This window comes from Cygnus atratus, chromosome 12, assembly GCF_013377495.2.
Source record: "Cygnus atratus isolate AKBS03 ecotype Queensland, Australia chromosome 12, CAtr_DNAZoo_HiC_assembly, whole genome shotgun sequence".
NCBI classification, from domain to species: Eukaryota; Metazoa; Chordata; class Aves; order Anseriformes; family Anatidae; genus Cygnus; species Cygnus atratus.
In genome coordinates this window covers 11,408,665-11,427,979 of record NC_066373.1, presented here as the reverse complement: position 1 = coordinate 11,427,979, position 19,315 = coordinate 11,408,665, and the positions used below count along the sequence as shown (strand labels likewise).

The window sequence follows — 19,315 nt, the reverse complement described above, 5'->3', positions numbered from 1 at the left end:
GAACAAAGCATCACTGTTTCATTGAAGCATCTCCTACAGTTTCATTGTACAGTCCTAGCTGTGGAGGATTGTGCTGCAGGACCAATGTGCAAGCTGAGAAAAACTAAATGCGTGATTACATTTGGGAACAGCAAGTTTTGCTGAGTGTGTGAGCTTAAAATAGAGGGGGTAGCTGGCTTGTGACAACGATGAGGGTCGTGGCATTGAGACGGGTTTGGTCTGGCTGTGCTGCAACGCTGCATTTACCAAGCAGGACGTGGGAGAAGGAAGGAAGACAAGGACCTGCTCGAAAGGTCTCCGGACGGAGCCCTGTCCTCACTGGGCGCAGGGATGTTGGGCTGGATTGAGCGGGTGGTTCCCCAGCCCCCCGCGCCGTGCCTGATGGAGGAGAGCCCCCCGGCCCCGGTCATGGAGCCAGCCAAGGTGAGCAGGGACACAGCTGGGGGAGCGGGGGCAGCGGGGAGGTGCCCCTTACCTCTGCGCCCAGCCCCAGCATCTGGGGACGCTCTGCAGCTGGGAGGGATGGGGGCCAGAGCATGTGCCCCTGGGCTGCTGGGAGGCAGCCGGGGGGATGCTAAGAGCCAGGGCTTGCAGCCTAATTTCGGCTGAGGCGGGGGGAAGCACAGCCAGGGATGCCATCACCTGGCCTTTGTCCTGAAGCCATCCCTCCTGCCCATCACCCCAGGTGCCAGCAGGGAAGGCCAGCAGCCCCAGGGATGCTGCAGACAGCACACGCACGCAGGGTAAGCCCCGCGGCGGGGGACACGCAGGCTCATTTGCCACCCACAACCTCTCCTGCCATGCATGCAGAGTGGTGACAGGAGCCTTCCTCTTTTTCCTGCTGGTGTTGAAGAAACTGAAAAGAAGGTGGAATTTGCAGTGCCTGAGGAGATGGTCCCCGCATCAACATCGGTGTTTGAGAGGTATTGTGCTTGCACCCTCCATGGATTTTAAGTTTCAGCTTGGGGCTGGATGCAGGGAGAAGGGGGAGCCCTCCATTGCTGCCAGCCACCCCTGGCCTGACACGATTCTCCCCTGGCAGCGTGGGGGGCAGTGTGCTCTCCTGGCTCTCCCAGGGGCTGGAGAAGGTGATCCCGCAGCCAGTCCATGCCCCAGGGACGCTGCAGGCACTCGGGAGGAGCTTCGAGACAAGCATTGATGTTCCTGACCAGGTAGGTGACAGACCTGGGAAATGGTCTGGTATATTTCCCTGACATCCCAGCTTCTAGTTTTGTTTTATTTTATTTTATTTTATTTTATTTTATTTTATTTTATTTTATTTTATTTCTTTTTATTTCATTTCATTTCATTTTATTGTTTTATTTCATTATATTATTTCATTTCATTTCATTTCATTTCATTTCATTTTTTTCTTTTTAACATTTTGGTTTTCTTCCCATCACCCTCCCAGTGCTTACGGGGAGCATGGGCCCATCTCCAGGCACTAATCCTGCCCCGCAAGGGTTTCTGCCTTCACCCACCTTCAGGGAAAGGGCAGACATCTTTCCTTGTCCTCTGGGATGAGTCTTGTTTGTCTGGTGGGTTGGTAACAGTTTCTATTTGCCTTTTCAGACGGAGGTCCAGGTCCTCAAGGATGAAGAAGAGGATGTTCTGGGTAAGGGGAGCTGGGCCCTCACAGCTTGTGGCACCCTGGGGGCTTTTCTGGAACTCCCCACCTCCTCTGGCCAGCTGGCGCTGGAGCTGTTGGCCCCTCGGGTGTGTGGAGAGGGGCTGGGGGCCCGCAGCAGTGCCGGCTCCAGCTCCCTTCTGGCAAGGTGAGCACAGATCCTGCTCCCTGCAGCTGCCCTTCCCTGCTCCTTGCAGAGATAACCCCCTTCGACCCGGAGGAGGACGAGCCAGATGGCTGCGAGACGGAGGCCGGTTTGGACACGGGTGCAGAGGACTGGTGGGTTCCGTGCGACATTGCCTCAGTGGGGGAGAGGGGCAGGGGGACGCGGGATGCAGGATGCGGGTTGCGGGATGTGGGATGCAGGATGCAGGTTGCGGGTTGTGGGATGCAGGGTGAGCTCTGACAGTGCTGCACTCTCCCTGCAGGGCAGGAGCACGTGTGCTGAGCTGGCTGGTGCAGGGCTTCGAGAGAATGGTGCCGCAGCCGGAGATGCTGAAAAAGCCTGAGGTGAGCACAGCCCAGCTGGGCACTGTGGGCACTGGTGTGCTGTTGTGGCGCTGCAGCTCCCATCTCCCGAGATGGTGGGGGAGAGCTTCCCCCAGCCCCTCCCTTCCCACTGCAAAGGGAAGCCTGGAGCCAGGGAAACCTCGGAGGCCCCTGCTCCTGTCATGCTTTTGTGATGTTGCCTAAGCATTTTTTTTTCTTGAGATTCCTTAAAGCTTCTCCCTGGAAATCTTGGTTTATCACAGGGGTAGAATACCTCCTTTGATAGAGTGCTCACAAAGTGGTGTATTCAAACCTGGTCTCGAGCGCACGGCACAGGCATGGGGTGTGCCAATGCCCAGTTAACCAGTTCCTGCCAGCCATGGCCCTGCTATGGCCCACCCCCGCCTTTCCCACCACTGGCGTTACATGCACTACCTCATGCTTTGAAGAAAACAGTTTTTCCAGGGGCTCTGCTGGACAAAGGGCCCCTTTCCAAGCTGAAGGGCGTGGGAAGCAAGGCACAAGACTGACTTGTGGCTCAGGAAGGGATGGCAGGGAGACATAAAGAGCCTCTTTTCCTTCTGCAAGCCTTGCTTGGTTCCACCCTGATGTGTTTTCCTGCTGCTTTGGGGGAGAACAGCCCATTCAGGCCAAACATTGTCTTGACAGAAGAAAGGGAGGGAGGGCAAATTCAACATATAAACTGCTTTAGGATTAAAAATAAACAGGTTTCTATTGAAAGGCAGGAGTCATTGGCAGAAACATCTCCATCCCAGCATGCCAGCTTCAAAGCAAGTGAGAAACGCTGCTGTGAAGTGTAGCTGGGCAGAGATCAAAGAGGAGCAGGCTCTGCATCATCCTGTGCTCCTGGGCACAGACCTGGGCAGGGAAAGCCCAGGAGAGCAAAAAAGGCAGCTGGGGTGCTGCTGGGTGCTACCCACACAGGACCTGCGGGGTCCAACCAGTGCCTGCACCTGCAGGAGCAGCCCTGGGGTATGCACTGAATGGTCCTTGCCAGGAAATGGGGCTGCAGCTGAGGGCTGCAGGCGTCATGGTGCCTGCCGGCTGCGTGTCGGGATGTGCAGAGTTGGAGACAGTGGGATCGAGTGCACCCTCAGCAAGTTTGCAGATGAAACCAAGCCGAGTGGTGCAGTTGATACTATAGGAGGAAGGGATGCCATCCAGAGGGACCTGGACAAGCTTGAGAATCGGGCCCATATGAACGTAATGGGGTTCAACAAGGCCAAGAGCAAGGTGCTGCCCCTCAGTCAGGGCAATCCCGGACATGAGGACAGGCTGGGAGAAGAACTCATTGAGAGCAGCCCTGCAGAGAAGGACTTGGGGGTTCTGGTGGATGAAAAGCTTGACACGAGCCAGCTGTGTGTGCTTGCAGCCCAGAAGGCCAACTGCATCCTGGGCTGCATCAAAAGAGGAGTGGGCAGCAGGGGAGGGAGGTGAGTGTCCCCCTCTGCTCTGCCCTTGTGAGGCCCCACCTGGAGTCCTGCGTCCAGGTCTGCAGCCCCCAGCACAAGAAGGATGTGGGGCTGTTAGAGCGGGTGCAGAGGAGGGCCACGAAGATGATCAGGGGGCTGGAGCAGCTCTCCTATGAAGAAAGATCTGGGGCTGTTCAGTCTGAAGAAGAGAAGGCTCTGGGGTGACCTTTTTACAGATTTTCATTACTTAGGGGGCTTATAAAAAGACGGAGAGCAACTTTTTGCTCAGGCAGACTAATGGCAGGACAAGGGGGAATGATTTATACTGAAAGAGGGGAGATTTAAAGATGAGGAGGAAATTCTTCACTCAGAGGGTGGTGAGGCACAGGCACAGGCTGTCCAGAGAAGCTGTGGATGCCCCATCCCTGGGGATGTTCAAGGCCAGGTTGGACAAGGTCCTGGGCAACCTGATCTAGTGGGTGGCATCCCATCCCATGGCAGGGGGTTGGAATTGGATGATCTTTGAGGTCCCTTCCAACCCCAAACCTTCTATGATTCTATAATTCTATGAGTTGCTTTGGTGAGAGGGGAACGTCAGCGAGGGGCTGTTGGCCAACTGCATCCCCACATGCCACTGCCTTCCCCTGTGTGTCAGGGCCATGCATGGGGAGTCTCCTTGGGACCCGGGGGGGGGGGCATGGGACAGCACACAGCACCTTGCCACATCCATCTGTCTCTCTGTCCCTCTGCAGCCAGAGCCGAAGGAGGAGAGGCACAAAGCTGCGGCAGGAGGTGAGCCCTTTTCAGGGGACCCTTGTCCCATCCTGCTGCGATGCTTGGTCTTTGGGACCCCCTGTTGGGCTGCCAAGAGCACCGTGGTACTTCAGCCCCACGTGTGCCCCCCAGCAGCCCATGTCCTCATCCCAGGTTGGGCCCCCAGGGAAGATGCTTCCAGGGAGGTCCCCAGAGCCCATTCTGCTGTGGGAGGTGACCCTTCTTTGCTTGGTCCTCTGCCCCAGCAGGCTATAAGATGATCGCTGCATTGCCTATCCCCCTTCTCTTTGTGAATAAACCTGAGCAGGCACAAAAGGGACTAAAACCCAGACGAAGTTGAAAGAAAGTGTTTCAGCTGCCCCGAGCATCCCGGGAACAGTGGAGCCAGCAGCTGCTGACGGGCAGTCAGAGCCTGTGACCACCATCCTCCCTCGTTCCCTGGTTGGGGACAGCAGCAGGTAAATGCAGTGGCACCTACTGCGTGGTGCAGGCACTCCTCGAGGCTCATGTCCTCTGGCAGGGCTGTGGTGGGAACAAAGAGCCTCCACAAACAGGCTCTGACAAGGGTTTTTGCTCGGCAGCATGTTTGGATGGTTTGTCCAGGGGCTGGAGAAGGTGATGCCACAGCCTGTGACCAGGGAGAAGCAGGACACACAGGTATGCAGTCTGCATAGAGATGATGGGGACATGAAGGCGATGTGCAAGGCAGGGGGTCCCATGTGGTGCAGGGGCTGCTGGGACAGGCAAATGTGCAAAGGCCTGCTGGCTGTGCCCACGCTGCAGTTTGGGGTGGGTTCATGAGCGTGTTGTGCTGCACCGGGCTTGTGCCCTGCCACACAGCTCCGTGGACAAGAGAAACCCCCACAACCTGTTCAGCTGATGAAAAACAGGCTTTGCCCTCTGAGAAGCCAGAAAGCTCCTGGGGTGGGTTTTCTTTGTCCTTTCCTTTACTCTCTGCGCACCACCCAGCCCAACCTCCCCGCTGCCACGGGGTGCCAGCCTCCCCAGCTTGCTGGAGCTGGAGGCTGAGCCTCAGAGCCACGGTGAGGAACAACAGCACCTGTGCCACTGCCCTCTCTATCTCTGGCACCAAAGTGACCTCCAAGGCCTTGCCCTTCCCTCCACCGCTGTGCGGGCAGCCTGGTGCCCCGGTCCAGCCCTGTGGCATAGCACTACTGTGCCTGAAGCCCGCAGAACCCGTCTGTCCCACAGAAACTGCATGGGGCATTGAAGGTAAAAGGGCCACAGTGACCCAGTGCCAGGAACAATTCTGCTCTCACACCAAAAGCACCATGAAGCTTCATGCAGGGTCAAATAACTGGACCGATGGGCTGAGGCCAACTGTATGAAGTTCAACAAGGCCAAGTGCCGGGTCCTGCACCTGGGGCGCAACAACCCCGAGCAGCGCTACAGGCTGGGAGATGAGTGGTTGGAAAGCTGCCTGGCCGAGAAGGACCTGGGAGTACTGGTTGATAGTCGGCTGAATATGAGCCAGCAGTGTGCTCAGGTGGCCAAGAAGGCCAACAGCATCCTGGCTTGTATAAGAAGCAGTGTGGCCAGCAGGTCTAGGGAGGTGATTGTCACCCTGTACTCGGCTCTGGTGAGGCCGCACCTCGAGTACTGTGTTCAGTTTTGGGCCCCTCGCTACAAGAAGGACATGGAGGTGCTCGAGAGAGTCCAGAGAAGGGCGACGAGGCTGGTGTGGGGTCTGGAGAACAAGTCTTACGAGGAGCGGCTGAGGGAGCTGGGCTTGTTCAGCCTGGAGAAGAGGAGGCTCAGGGGAGACCTCATCGCTCTCTATAGGTACCTTAAAGGAGGCTGTAGCAAGGTGGGGATTGGTCTATTCTCCCACGTGCCTGGTGACAGGACGAGGGGGAATGGGCTCAAGTTGCACCAGGGGAGGTTTAGGTTGGATATTAGGAAGAACTTCTTTACTGAAAGGGTTGTTAGGCATTGGAATGGGCTGCCCAGGGAAGTGGTTGAGTCGCCATCCCTGGAGGTCTTTAAAAGACGTTTAGATGTAGTCCTTAGTGATATGGTTTAGTGGAGGTTTTGTTAGTGTTAGGACAGAGGTTGGACTAGATGATCTTGGAGGTCTCTTCCAACCTAGACGATTCTGTGATTCTGTGAAATAACCAGAACGGGGATGCCTGTTTCATCCAAAATGCTCCTGCTGAGCATGGTGCTGGGGATCCAGTGTTGCTGTGGCTTGGAGGCAAGAGCAGGGTCTGCGGCCAGCGGGAGTCCAGGGAAAGGGGCAGAAGCACTGCCAACCATGCCTCATGTTTCACTTTTCTTCTTGGCAGGGAGCAGCAGCGGCAGCCTTCAGCCCCGTGGAAGAAAGTAAGTGCTTGCTCTTCCCACCGTGCTGTTCAGCTTGCAGAGGACAGTGGCTGTTTGTCAGGCAGTTCAGGAAGAGGGACTGCTGGCAGCTTTTATGCCCCAGTCTGTTGTGGGTGTCAGCTTGGGGGCGTCTGAAAATCCCCTGAGAAGCCAGGAGAGGCCACTGTGGTGCGAGAGCAGGGAGCAGATCCGAGTCCGTAGATTTGCTGAAGCCCACTGCTGTGTGGGGGGCCTGGGGCGGCAACTTGGGGAGCTTTTCGGAGCCCCGCTGCAGAGCTGTGCTGCTGAGCCTGAGCTCCTGCTTTGGGAATGCTGCCCCCGGGTGCTGCACCCAGAGCCCGGGGCTCCCACATCCTGGGACCCCACTTTGTGAGATCAGTGCTGCAACCAAGGTCTGTGCTCGAGTCGTGCCAGAGGATGTTTTCTGAGCTGCTGGGATTTGCCCAAAGTACATAGCACAAGTGAATTCAAATCTGGCCCTTCATTAACCCATGGTACACATTTGCTGCTGAACTCAAGGGTGTTTCCAAAGCCTAGTGGGATATGGCTAGAGTGGTACCTGAGAAAAACCAACTCCTCTTGCCAGGGGGTTTAGATATGTTAGACATGAGTATGCACTGCTGGGAAACACTGCAGGCTTTGCACTGCTGCTTGCCTGCCCGTGGACAGGAGACGTGCCCGGGGTGAGCAGCCCACGTGGGAATTGCCCCCGGGGTGCCTTGTGCGCCGTGCCAGCTGCTTTGCAGGATGAAGAGCATCTGGGAAGCTGCCATGGCCTCGGCAGATGGGCCACGCATGGCTGCTGCCCAACTACTGGTCCTGGAGGGGATGTTGGGTGGGCAGTGGGAGCTGCCAGGGGAAGGCGGCCGTGCTGCGGGCAGCAGTACGTTGTAGGCAGAGGCCACGTGTCCCTGCGGGAGCGCGCTGCAGCACTGCTCCTGCCTGCAGTGTCTGCCTCGGAGGGTTGCGGTGCATGAAGTCCCATGGGATGGCATTTCTCTGCCAGTGGAGCAGGACGAGGGGAGCCAGAAGGACACACAGCTTGAGCAGGGCAGTCACTTCCCTCGTGTACAGCCTGCTCTAATGCCTGGTCTGGGTGTGGTGGCAGCTCCAATCACTTAATGTGGCAAACAGAGGGAGCGAGAGATCTGCTCTGGCACCAAACCACCAACAGACTCATTAATGTTTTCCTTCTCCTTTTGTTTCAGGGGGCAAAGGGGCTTAGCGCCTCTGAAACAAACGGAAAACGAAGTCTGTGGAGGGCCAGCCTTTCCCCACCAAATGAGACCAACTCGCAGAGAAAGCACAGCGGGGGAGAAAAAGCAAAAAGCAATCTGCAAAAGGTCCCTAGACCCTTGCCAGCCAGGCCGCGGGGCGCGGGGACCCGAGGCTGTGTGTCCCCACTCCCTGCACCTGACAGCAGCAGCAGGACCCGGCCCTGGCCAGCCCTGACCACTGGGGGAAGGTCAGCATAGCCACTGCCCCTGCTGCCAGGAAGGTCCTGCCCTTGCTCTCTCTTGGCCTTGCTGGCTCCATCAACCAAAGCTGTTGATTGTGCAGTACAGGGCTGGGACTGACGTCTGTCGGATGGGTGCAATAATTTATGTGAGGACAGACAAACGTCACTCAGGGCACCTCTGAGGCAGAAAACCTCTCGCTGCAGCCTCCCACAGCACACCCAGCTCTCTCAACTTCCACTCTCCCCCCCCCAGCACGCCAATATTTACCACCGAGATCTCTGGCCGAAGCCTACAGACTTCTTTAAATCTATTTCTGTCTCAGTGGCATCACATTATAAAGATCTTTAAACTCACAACGGCTTCATATTGCTTTTCTCCCGTTAACTGAGTGTTTTCTCCCAGAGGGTGGAAAGGGTTCTGTTTTGCAGCAGCAGATGCAGGAGAATAACCTCTAGGCAAACAGGCAGGAGTCAAAGGCCTCCTCATGCGGAGGAGTGTGTCAGTTCACCACGAGCGGCCACTGCTTGGCCCCAGAGCCCTTCCAGTGCAGCACCAAGCACGGCAGCAGGAGTGTCCCGGCAGGGAACAGTGCCCAAGGGCTGCCTCCAGCTCTGGGCTGTGGGCTTGGGGAGTGTGGGCACGCCAGGCTGGAGGGGGCCGGAGCCTCTAAATGCCAGGTGTTTGGTACAGACCTTCCCATTGCATCTCTTTAGTACTCCATAGGTAGCCTTAATGATGAGTGATGAGCCAAGCAGCCCTACTGAGCCCCAGCCCGTGTTTATAACGAGCCCAGCTGGTATCAGGATACCATCTTAGTATTTGCCCTGTTTTCATAGCATGTATTAAAAAGTTGCAGCATGTTTCAAAAGCTGTATTCGTGGTTCCTTTCCTTTGTTACAATAACTGTAGTTGTAGGGAGAGCGGGCTAAAGGCAGACGAACACTCCTGGGTGAAGAGCTGGTTTGGTAAATATGGTACAGAGCAGACAATGCCACGAGTGGGCTTCCTGCCTTTCTGTATTTAAATTTGTACGTTTCCTATTAGCTTCACTGGGGACGTGTAAGCTCCCCCGAGTTTTGCTGTCAGTCAGACCCCACAATAAACTGGTTTTGAACTATGTGGATGCACTTCCTCCTCCTGTTTCTATAGGACTGGGTAGGGATGGCGAGGCCTGGGAGGCAGGAAAGCACCAGTTGCAGCGGATGTCTGTGCAGATCTGAGCTGGGCCCTCTGCTCTCAGCTGCTCTGGCAGCCGCACACCAGCCACATGCTCCCCCAGTGATGCTGTGGAATAGTGGGGTACACAGAGAGCTGCCTGTGCAGGGCCAGATCCTCACACTTGTTGCCTCAGAACAGCCTTCAGAGCTTGAGCAGCACCTGTAGCACCGTTGACCAGGGCCATTTCCTGGGGCTGCCCCACACGCAGGGACCAGGGTCAGCTCTGGAGGCGTGGGGCATCACAGAGGGAGTCAGTGTGGGCTGAGGGCTGTGCATCACGTTGCCGTACCAGGGCCCATGGGCTGTTCACTGCAGGCTTAGAGGGGGCACCTGCCTTGGCCCCCAGTATTGACCCGAGGAGAGGGGCTTGAGGCTCTTCCCACAGCTGCTTATACTGATATGCAAGAAGAATCAAAGTGTGGCCTACTGACAAGCGCTGGCAGAGGTTGCTACACGCTTAGGGAAGTCCAGAGGCATCTCTATACAAGTATATGTACAGTTTTCATGGGACTTTGGACATGCTTGGTACAAAATGTCAAATTTTCTTCTTCCTTCTGGCAAAAGTGCCCAAGGCATCCGTCTGGCACCACTTGAAAGGACCAGTACTGCATGGATCTGTGCAGGCTGAGCAGCACTTGAATCCTGCCATATGGCAGCACCTCTGCAACGCAGAGCAGCAGCTGCAACACAGCCAGAATGTTTTGGCATGGCCAGACCTCTCAAAAACAGGCTCTTTTCACTTCACTGCTTCTTTCCCCAATCCCATTTCAGTTCATATCGTCCCTGTGGAGCTTGTGGAGACAGACCTAGTTGTGGAAGACATCAATGACGACTGGAGCGATGAAGTAGCTCACGAGCCAACGGCCTGGGTTGGCATGGCTGAACTGGTGGCACAGGGTCGTCCTCTTCCCCCCATAGAGGAGGAACTTCAGGAAGAAGAGACCAGGTAGGAAAAGGGAGAAGCAGGTGCTTGAGCAAGCTGCTTTTCCTTGCGATTGCCCTTGAGATTTGGGCTGGGGGCTCAGGACAGACACACCAGCTGCTGCACACTGCGGCTGCAGCAAGCCCTTAGGGGACAGCTAAAGTATGGCTCTTCCCTGGCTTCCAGTAAGCAGATTTTGGCCTAAGGCAAGAGGGTTTATACCTCATTGCCATCAACAATGCATCCACTTGTCATGGGATTTGGAGATTGTATTCTTCTCTGTATAGTTCATTCTACTGCCCAAAGAAACTCTTGCTGAGCTCCTTCCTAGACCATGCAGTGCGTTCAGTGCTGGGGGCAGGCTGTATTTCAGCAGAGAGGTGAGAGGTTTCCATGCACACTCCCAAATGGCTTGGGATTCTTCTTGACAAAGGTTGTTACAGCAGACTGGTAGCAGAGACATAACAGTGCAAGATCTTCCACACAAGTCGTGTTCCATCTGAAACAGGTGCCATGCACACCTGTATGCTGTACCGAAGCTGAAACATACTGGATTGCTCTGTAGTTTTAATGTTCCTCTTTCACTCCATGGGGAAGTTCTCCAGAACCAGTGCTTCATGAAAAGAGCCTTTTACCTCTGAGGATGCATTTGTGTACCATGGCGGTCAATGGGCATTTTGTCACTGCTTTGGGCTCAGCAGACTCGGAGCAAGCAACCTGAGGCCCCGAGAAACCCTGACCCCAGCCCCACAAAGCCTCCTCTGCTGCCAGCACCCTTCTCTCACTGGGTGTGGTGGGCAGCTGAGCTCTCCCAGCTGCTGTTAGGCAACAGTTTTCTTCCCTTTCTTAAATCTGCTCTCACAGAGGTGCTGCCAACATCCCTTATTGGCCCCGCTCTGGCCAGCAGCGGGTCCCTTTGGAGCCAGCTGAAACTTGTCCTTATCTGACAAGGGGCAGCTTCTGAACTCTACTCACAGAGGCCACCCCTGCAGCCCCCTGCTACCAAAACCTTGCCACGTAAAGCCACTACACTGGGAGAGGCTGCCCAGAGGAGCTGTGGATGCCCCACCATGGAAGTGCTCAAGGTCAGGCTGGGTGGGGCTTTGGGCAACCTGGTCTGGTGTCCCTGCCCATGGCAGGGGATTGGAACTCGGTGGGCTTTAAGGTCCTTCTCAACCCCAACCATTCTATGGTTCTGTGATTCTAAATGACTGCACCAAGAGAAAACTGTTCCCAGAGTCATGTTTGTTGACTCGCTGTTTGGCGGAGCTCCCTTCCACTCTGCTAAAAACAAATGGGCACGTTATAAAATTATCTTTGAGATTTTTTTTCCCATTAGTATGTCAGCCTGAGAAACTGGCAGCTTGTGCAACACTGGACAGTGCATCTCACTAGCAAGGAGATTTTGCTCAAAATCAGCAGCCAGTCATCCCTAAGCAAGTCCTGTGCTGCAAGGAGAATATTACTAGGACTCTGGTTTTGTGCTTCCAGACTTTTTTCCCTTCATTGCTCTACTGAAGTCACACAGTGCCTCACAAGAGTGTGTGCCTGGCGTGCCCCTCTGCATCCTCCAGATGTTGGCATGGGGGTGGTGGGAGAGCACCCCTGGCCCAAAGGGCGTGGGGACTGGTGATGCTGTCTGAGCCATTTGTTCCCATGCCTCTGGTAAGGCTCAGACCTGCTTTATGCATCTCACCTGATGAGCTTCTCCCTCCCAGGCTGTGCTCCTGCTCCCTGAGTGCTGCTGAGGAGGAGCAGGAGGAGGAGGGTGAAGAGGAGGAGGAGGAAGTGGAGGAGAAGAAGGAAGAGGAGGAGGAGGTGGAGGAGAGCGTGGGGTGAGTTTGTGCAGGGTCTGTGAGTGCCTTCAGCTTTTCTCCTGTTTACAGTTTGTCTGGAAACGGGCACGCTAGCCATGGTTGTTTCAGATGTGTTTACAAGCCGTGGAGATTGAGACACCTGTGGAAGAGCAAACTCCTCTCTGCAGAGCTGGCCCCAGGACTGGCTTGGGGCCACGGTGGGGGAGCCCAGCGGGCTGTCAGCTCTGCTCACCTGTGTCCCTGCTGGGCCAGGAAACTGCTTTCTTTCCAGAGGATGCTTTTGGGAGGATGCTTCGGGGGGAGGGGAGGAGCGGGCAGAAGGGGAGCGGGGACGTGCTTTGGGGAGGATGCTTTCGGGGGGGTGGAGGGTGATGCTTTCGAGAGGATGTTTTTGAGAGGATGCTTTCGAGAGGGCGCTTTCATGAGGATGCTTTTGCAACCCGTCTCACCCCCGAGATCGCTGGTGACATCGTGTCTCCTGGCGACACGGGCTCCATCCCTGCAGCCGCCTGCAGCGGCCGCCGCCCCCTCTGCCCAGACCCGGCGGGGGTGTGCAGGGCCCCGGGGTGCCGGGCACTCCTCCTAGGCTGCAGTCTGGTCTGCTAATTCCGTGCTCTCGGGATTACCAGAAGTAGTACGGAGCTGAACCTAAGGACAGCCTTGTGTCGCAGCTGCAAATACTCCCAGGGACGAGTAGGTGCGTTTTTGCCTCTTCTCCTGTTGCGGAAAATAGCCGAGCTATTGTCAGCTTTTGTAGGCAGTAACTTTGGACCAGGCAGTATTTAGAAATATGTTTCTGATCAGTTTAGTGGTTTGCTCTGATTTCACGTGATGTAAACATTTAGGGATTTCTAACCCAGTAGCGTAATACTATTCTCTGCCTTTTGCTGATTCCTCTAAAGGAGCTAGATTTTCAGGAAGAGGCTGAAAATACATAATTATTCAGTGTTAAAAACTTAGCTAATTATTTACTCAAAATCTGTTTTTCAACAGGTTTCAAAACACCATTTTGCATGCTCCTGTAGGTCTACAGCAGAAACGAGTTTCAGTTGTTGAGTGAATGAGATGCTGCTCAATCTTTGTGTTTGTCTTTTTGGGAAAACAGAGATGTCGATGGGTTTTCTAGATTAGGATGAAAAGACTTGGGACTGTATTTGAAGGGAACCTAGGACACAGAATTAAGAAAGAGAGAAAGAAAGAGAGAAAAAGAAAGAAAGGGGGGAAAAAAAAGACCTCATAAAGCAACAGCTTTCAAGAAAGGGAGATAAAGTGAAAAATCAGGCGCTATTTGTTACATGCATCTTCTAGCTTAGGACTTGTGGAGAATGCAGAAAGATGGTTTTTTTTTCAGTATTAGTGCATTTAGCTATCTGATTTTATTTTATTTTATTTTACTTATTTATTTATTTTTCACTATTCCCAGTCTCTGCTTTGCTTCTCTCTCCAGAAAAAAACAAATCAGGAGATAACTGCACAGAACAATGTGATCAGGCCTTTTTTCAGTTATAAAGTTATTTCAAAACAATAAATTCAATCCTTTGAGCCCCATTGGCCAGAGTGGTGGAAGTGGGGTCTGTGCTCAGTGCTGAAACTGCATCTGGAAAAGGAAAATTCAAAGAATCACAGGATGTTAGGGATTGGAAGGGACCTGGAAAGATCGTCTAGTCCAATCCCCCTGCTGGAGCAAGAGCACCTAGATCAGGTCACACAGGAACGTGTCCAGGCAGGCTTTGAAAGTCTCCAGAGGAGACTCCACAACCCCTCTGGGCAGCCTGCTCCAGTGCTGTCACCTTCACTGTAAAAAAGTTTTGTCTCATATTTAAGCAGAACCTCCTGCGTTCCAGCTTTCACCCCTTGTCTTATCATTGGATGTCATTGAGAAGAGCCTGGCTCCATCCTTCTGACGCTCGCCCTTTACGTATTTATAAACGTTAATAAGGTCACCCCTCAGTCTCCTCTTCTCCAATTAAAGAGACCCAGCTCCCTCAGCCTTTCCTCGTAAGGGAGATGCTCCACTCCCTTAATCATCCTCATGGCTCTGTGCTGGACTCTCTCAAGCAGTTCCCTGTCCTTGAACTGAGGGGACCAGAACTGGACGCAATATTCCAGATGCGGTCTCACCAGGGCAGAGTAGAGGGGGAGGAGAACCTCTCTTGACCTGCTAACCACACCCCTTAATTATGTGTAATTACGTTAATTAAAATTATGTGTCCTGGTGGTGCTTTGTATGAATGAACTTGGGATTCCAATGGTGTTTGTAGGCACCCCTGCTTGGAAATTAGGCTCTTGGATTTTTATTTGGCAAATCTTAATTATGTGATAAATTATTATGCACAGCAATATAAACTTTTTTTTTTTTTTCTGAAAATGTTCTCTCAGTCTCCCATGTAGTACCCTTTTGAAAAATATGATAAAGCCCCCTCTAATCTAGTGGCTTTTTTCTTTTTGGTGCCACCACTGAATTAAACTAAGATCGGTGTGTTATTATCCCCATCTGCAGTGGGGCTTACCAAGCAGCTAGAGGCGCAGTGCCCTGTAGCCAGAGAGACCCATGTGCCATCTCCATTGACATGCCATCTCCAGCCTGACCATGCACAGCTTCAGAAAGGTCCAAAAGTGGACTCAGTCTCGTGTCTCTTCTTGATCTGTCCCCTCCAGAGCCCCGCTCCAGTCTCCTTGCCTCCCCACCGATGAGGGGCTGGAGGACGCCTTCTTTGCAGAAGAGGCCCTCAGTTTTGCGCAGCTAGAAGAAGCTGAGATAAGTGATCTAGAAGGTGCTTTTGTACAGGTATGGAGCTCTGTGCTTGCAGTGAGTGCTTGCTGCCACGTGCACACCAGGCACCCGGGGAGCAGGGCTGGCTGTGGGGGAACACAGCGCACCCAGTCAAACCGCTGCTTTTTTACTGATGGAAAGGTATTTTTTCTCCTTAAAATGGCTTCTTTGTTGTTGTTGTTTTGAAGGTGGAAGAGAAGACGGCTGAAGTTACTGAAACTGATGCTGAAGGTATCTGAATATATAGAAGTGCAATGTCGTATTAGGATGAGCTGAAGCAGGCAATGTGTTGCCCGGTGAGGGATGAAGCAGCTTTTGCCCTCTGAGCGCTTGTTGCCTGGGAGTGAATGACTGGCACAGGCTGGCTGGGCCTGCCTGGGCTTCTCGCTAGCTTGAAACAGCCATGGGAGCAGTCTGCTGGCAGCAGAGTCTCCTGCTGGAGACAGATAGGAAGGGCTGGTACTTCATGCAGCACTCAGGCATGTTGATTAAATAACCTCTGATATGAAATGAGTTTTTCCTCCAGCCAAAGAAGAACACAGGGGGGAGAAAAAAAAAAAAAAAGGATTTTCTTTACTGCTTTGTTCAACTTATCAATCAGTGACACAATGTGCACTTTAAATAACCTTTTAGAAGGTAATGGGTTGTTAATGAAGCTTGGCTTTGGAGCTCCCATCTCATCCTGAGTAAGTGAAGCCAGGTCCTGGCACAGCTGCACCAAGGTTGTGGGAGCTGCTGCAGGAACAGCGTGACATGGGTCCTGTTATGGGCAGGTTTCTTTTCTTGTCCAAACGCTCATGCAGCCCTGGCAGAGTACTGCAGTCCACCAACAGTGCTGCGCCCACAGATGCATGTGGCAGGATGCTCACTGCCGTTGCTCCACGCTACCAGCATCCCCATGAGGCTGGCAGCAACTAAAAACAACGTCAGCCCTGCATTTCTCTGCACTGAAATAACTGTCCTGTCTCAAACAATTCTTTGTTTTATTGCAGCTTCAGATGCCTTGTCCTTTGCTTGAAGCACCTAGACGCCTAGCAGCATGTCCAAGCACGCCCGAGACCTTGAGCTAGACCGGCTGGTGCATGACAAGCTGCTCGACTGTGGGGACACCTCCCCTCCTGTGCTAGAGCAGCTCCCCAATGTCCCCAGCTACCGAGCTGCTGCTGCTGCCTCCCACATCCCCGTCCTCGCTGCCAGCAAGCGAAAGGCTGGAGTTGTCAACCCCGTTTTTTGCAATGAGGAGCAATCCCCTGTTCACCCCCTAGGTATTAGAGGATCAGCTTTGACAACGGGATTGTGTAGCTAGGGAGTGGGTGCTATTCCTGGCATAGTTGCTTTTTGTTGCTTTTTGAAAAACAAAATCAAAACAACAATACATAAAAACACGCTTCATGTTGCACCACAGAGACTAGGGAACAAAAATCATGTTTTTCTGCTTCTGCCTCGTCATGACATGCCTTTTTAGTTCAGGTCCTAGAGTGTAATTGCAAATAACCGTAAGTGATCACTCCAACTTGGTTGAAACTCCATGAAAGGTCCTGCAGGCTGAGGGTTAAATATCCGCTGCACATGCATTTTCTAGTTAGCATTCATGCAACCCACTCATACTAAGATTACAGTAAGACGGAGGTTTACTGTTTGCAGCTTTCTGTGTTTTAGCCCAGAAATACAAACTGTGTTTCTGTAGCTTTGCTTTGCTTTGTTTTTAGCCAGCAAGCCAAATTCTGCTGCTTTTCCTTACATGTGACAGAATGTTAACCTTGCAATCCAAATGGGCCTTTCCTTGGTGATCCAGTTGAGCCATGCTCTGATCCACTGGTCCTGTGGCAGCGTGGGACTGGAAGGCTTGCACAAGGTCCTTCAGTTGGGTGAAATCCCCTGGGAAGATCACCTGCGGGGACACACGGCATCTCCTTACGTAGCTTAGAAAGTGAGGACTGGTCCTAGCCTGTCCAGCTGCAGGACCCAACCAAGCTGCTCCCAGCAGATGCTTCTCTCGTGGGCAAGTGGCATCACTGCCCATGCCCTACAGACATCTGCCCAATGCTTGCAGTGAGCAGTCTGAATCCCTGCAAGCTGTGAATGCAGACAGGAAGCAAACAGCACTTCTGACCGCATTAAAAACTGAGCAAAAAGAAAAGGAAACACTCCAATGCTTTGGGGGGAAATTGCAAAATAAATAAAGGGAGAAGGAGCGCTCTTCCAGCACGTGGCTTAGGGGCCATCAGGAATGAAGGCAGCTGGTGGGAGCGGCTGCTGGCTGCCCCCAATTCACTCTGCCTTTCTCCTCTTCTCCAAGGGCTGAGTCACTGCCTCACTGTGGGTGTCGAGGACGTGGACGGCGGAGGTGATGCTGCAGAGGATGATGGCACCTGCTTGCCGCTGCCCACCCCTGGTGACCCCCACATGCTGGTGGTGCCTGGTGCTGCACCAGCGTCCCCCAGGTAGGGCTCTGCCAGGGCAGCCCCTAGCACCCCAAGCCGTGCGGTCGGTACAGCCTCTGCGAGAGCAGGGGGTGGGAGTCCAAAGGCTTGCCTCGTGTTTATAATTGTTAATGACATGTTCAAATCCCATTGAAAGCTTTTCTGGGGGGGTGGGGAGGCAGTTTGGTCTGTGCTGCCTCCAGCGGAGGCTCCAGAGGTGGATCTGCTCAAGCTGACCATGGCCAGGCACCATTTGTCTGTTGTTCTACACCTCCGTGCTCCTGAACTGGGAGTGTGGGGGTCCATGTGCTGGGTACAGGCCTTCAGTCTGAAAAAACAATGCTCCTTCTGCTTGATTCAGTGCTGGAAGGGTCGTGTGTCTCTTCCCTGGGAGCAAGGATGCTCAGAGAGGGGAATGTTTAAGGCTGTGCTTTAAAATTGAAGCTGGATGGAGCCACTGGTTTTGTTGGTGGTGGCTTTTTGGAGGCTCATTCTTGCAGAGTAAAAAAAATAAATAAAAAGCAAGGCAACCATGCTGAAAAACAGGAGTTACATTTATCCTTACTGAGTATTTTGGGTCTTTGAGTAAACAAGCTCCTAGAGGAATTGAAAATGAAATAGCAAAAAAGTCCATGATCCAGTCTGTTGAATGGCTTTTAAATTGGGAATCCAGATCCCAAGCAGTCATATGAAATACTTGCAATGCAAATAGTGGCAGTATTAAGAGGCCAGTTATTTAAAGCTTGCTGAATCTCACCTCCTCTTTTTCTATTGGCCCAGGGACAAAATTTTCCTTTGGCAACAAGCTCATGGCCAGGGAGCTGGTGAGACAAACTCCTTTGGCACAGCACTGGGGAGTGCCTGGCATGGTGGCTGGATGGGGCCTTTCTGGAGCCGCCAGCAGAAGCTTGGAGCTCACAGGCTGCCTGGGAGGCAGGGGCGTAGGCGCTGCTCAGTCATGTCAAAGACGGAGGGTCCGTGATGCTGTGAACCACGGTGCTTCATCAGGCGGTGGTAGCAGTGGGGACATGTGCCCTTTGCAGTTACTGGTCAGGATGCAGTTTTTTGCTGATGCATTAATTAAAACTCCGTGTTTTCCACACCCACTAGCATGTGTGCCAGCTCTCACTTTGTCCCCATACCAAGCACAGTGTGTCCATCCCGTCTCTCCTGGCATTGTGAGGTGCCAGCCCCAGGGAAAGCTTTCTGCACCTCTGTCTCCAGCAGCACCCATGATTTGTCCAGGGGGAGGCCCCAAGAGGCGTGGGGTGCCTGTGTGTGGTACCTGATTCAAGCTCTCTCTATTCTTGTAAGGCAGGGGCACAGCTATGTCCCAAAATAGTCCCTGGCCTTATTTCTTGAGTTTATTTTCCAGCATGAGAACACTCAAAGCTTGGGTTTGTCCTTTTCTCCTTGCACGCCAGATGAGGCTGTGTATCTCCCCTCTGCTGGGACAGAGACCAGGCACGTCACTTTTCTCAATGCCTGCTGTTGCCATCAAAGAGTTGATATGTGCCACTTTTCTGCGGGTGTTCAATTGCCTTTGAATCGGGGTCAAGGTGCTGGGCTTTCTTTTATGCCAACAGCACAAGTAGAAAATGGACAAAACTCAGACTGGTGCCCTTGTCATACATGTCAGCACATCTCAGGCACTTTCAGAGCCAGGGACACAGCAAACCACAGCCATGGCCTCAGTTTATTCAGGTACACGTATCTGTGTCACCCACAGGCAGTTTTTACAACATGCAAGCACTAGTAGTTCCCTCTTTTAAAAGTTTATTTCTTTACTGCCCTTTTGACACCAGTGAACAATCTCATTTTGAGAAGATGACAGCAGACAGAGGAAGTGTGAGGTCAGCATGGAGCACCCACCCGCAGAACTGCATTTATTGGAAAAACAGCTCAGTATTCCCCAGTACAGCTGTTTTGGAGCACCTCGGTTTTCTCATGTTGTTTTCTAGTAATTTATGAAACAGCAGGTTGTATGGTTGGCGTTATACATATGAGCAATGAATCTTTCTGCCACCTTTCCATTT

At 53.1% G+C, this 19,315-nt stretch overlaps 1 protein-coding gene across 1 annotated transcript in view; it reads left to right on the top strand.

Annotated features, from left to right (window-relative positions):
• Positions 1 to 330: 330 nt before the first annotated feature.
• CNGB1 (cyclic nucleotide gated channel subunit beta 1) overlaps positions 331 to 19,315 on the top strand; it is a 32,323-nt gene continuing 13,338 nt past the window's right edge. The window contains exons 1-16 of the mRNA XM_050713184.1: positions 331 to 423; positions 686 to 743; positions 854 to 923; positions 1,043 to 1,172; positions 1,573 to 1,615; positions 1,825 to 1,906; positions 2,056 to 2,137; positions 4,302 to 4,341; positions 4,628 to 4,781; positions 4,905 to 4,980; positions 6,630 to 6,666; positions 10,116 to 10,290; positions 11,985 to 12,101; positions 14,742 to 14,871; positions 15,045 to 15,087; positions 17,156 to 17,300. Of these exons, the coding sequence (XP_050569141.1) occupies positions 331 to 423; positions 686 to 743; positions 854 to 923; positions 1,043 to 1,172; positions 1,573 to 1,615; positions 1,825 to 1,906; positions 2,056 to 2,137; positions 4,302 to 4,341; positions 4,628 to 4,781; positions 4,905 to 4,980; positions 6,630 to 6,666; positions 10,116 to 10,290; positions 11,985 to 12,101; positions 14,742 to 14,871; positions 15,045 to 15,087; positions 17,156 to 17,300 (1,475 nt within the window). The remainder of the gene's footprint in view (positions 424 to 685; positions 744 to 853; positions 924 to 1,042; positions 1,173 to 1,572; positions 1,616 to 1,824; positions 1,907 to 2,055; positions 2,138 to 4,301; positions 4,342 to 4,627; positions 4,782 to 4,904; positions 4,981 to 6,629; positions 6,667 to 10,115; positions 10,291 to 11,984; positions 12,102 to 14,741; positions 14,872 to 15,044; positions 15,088 to 17,155; positions 17,301 to 19,315) is intronic.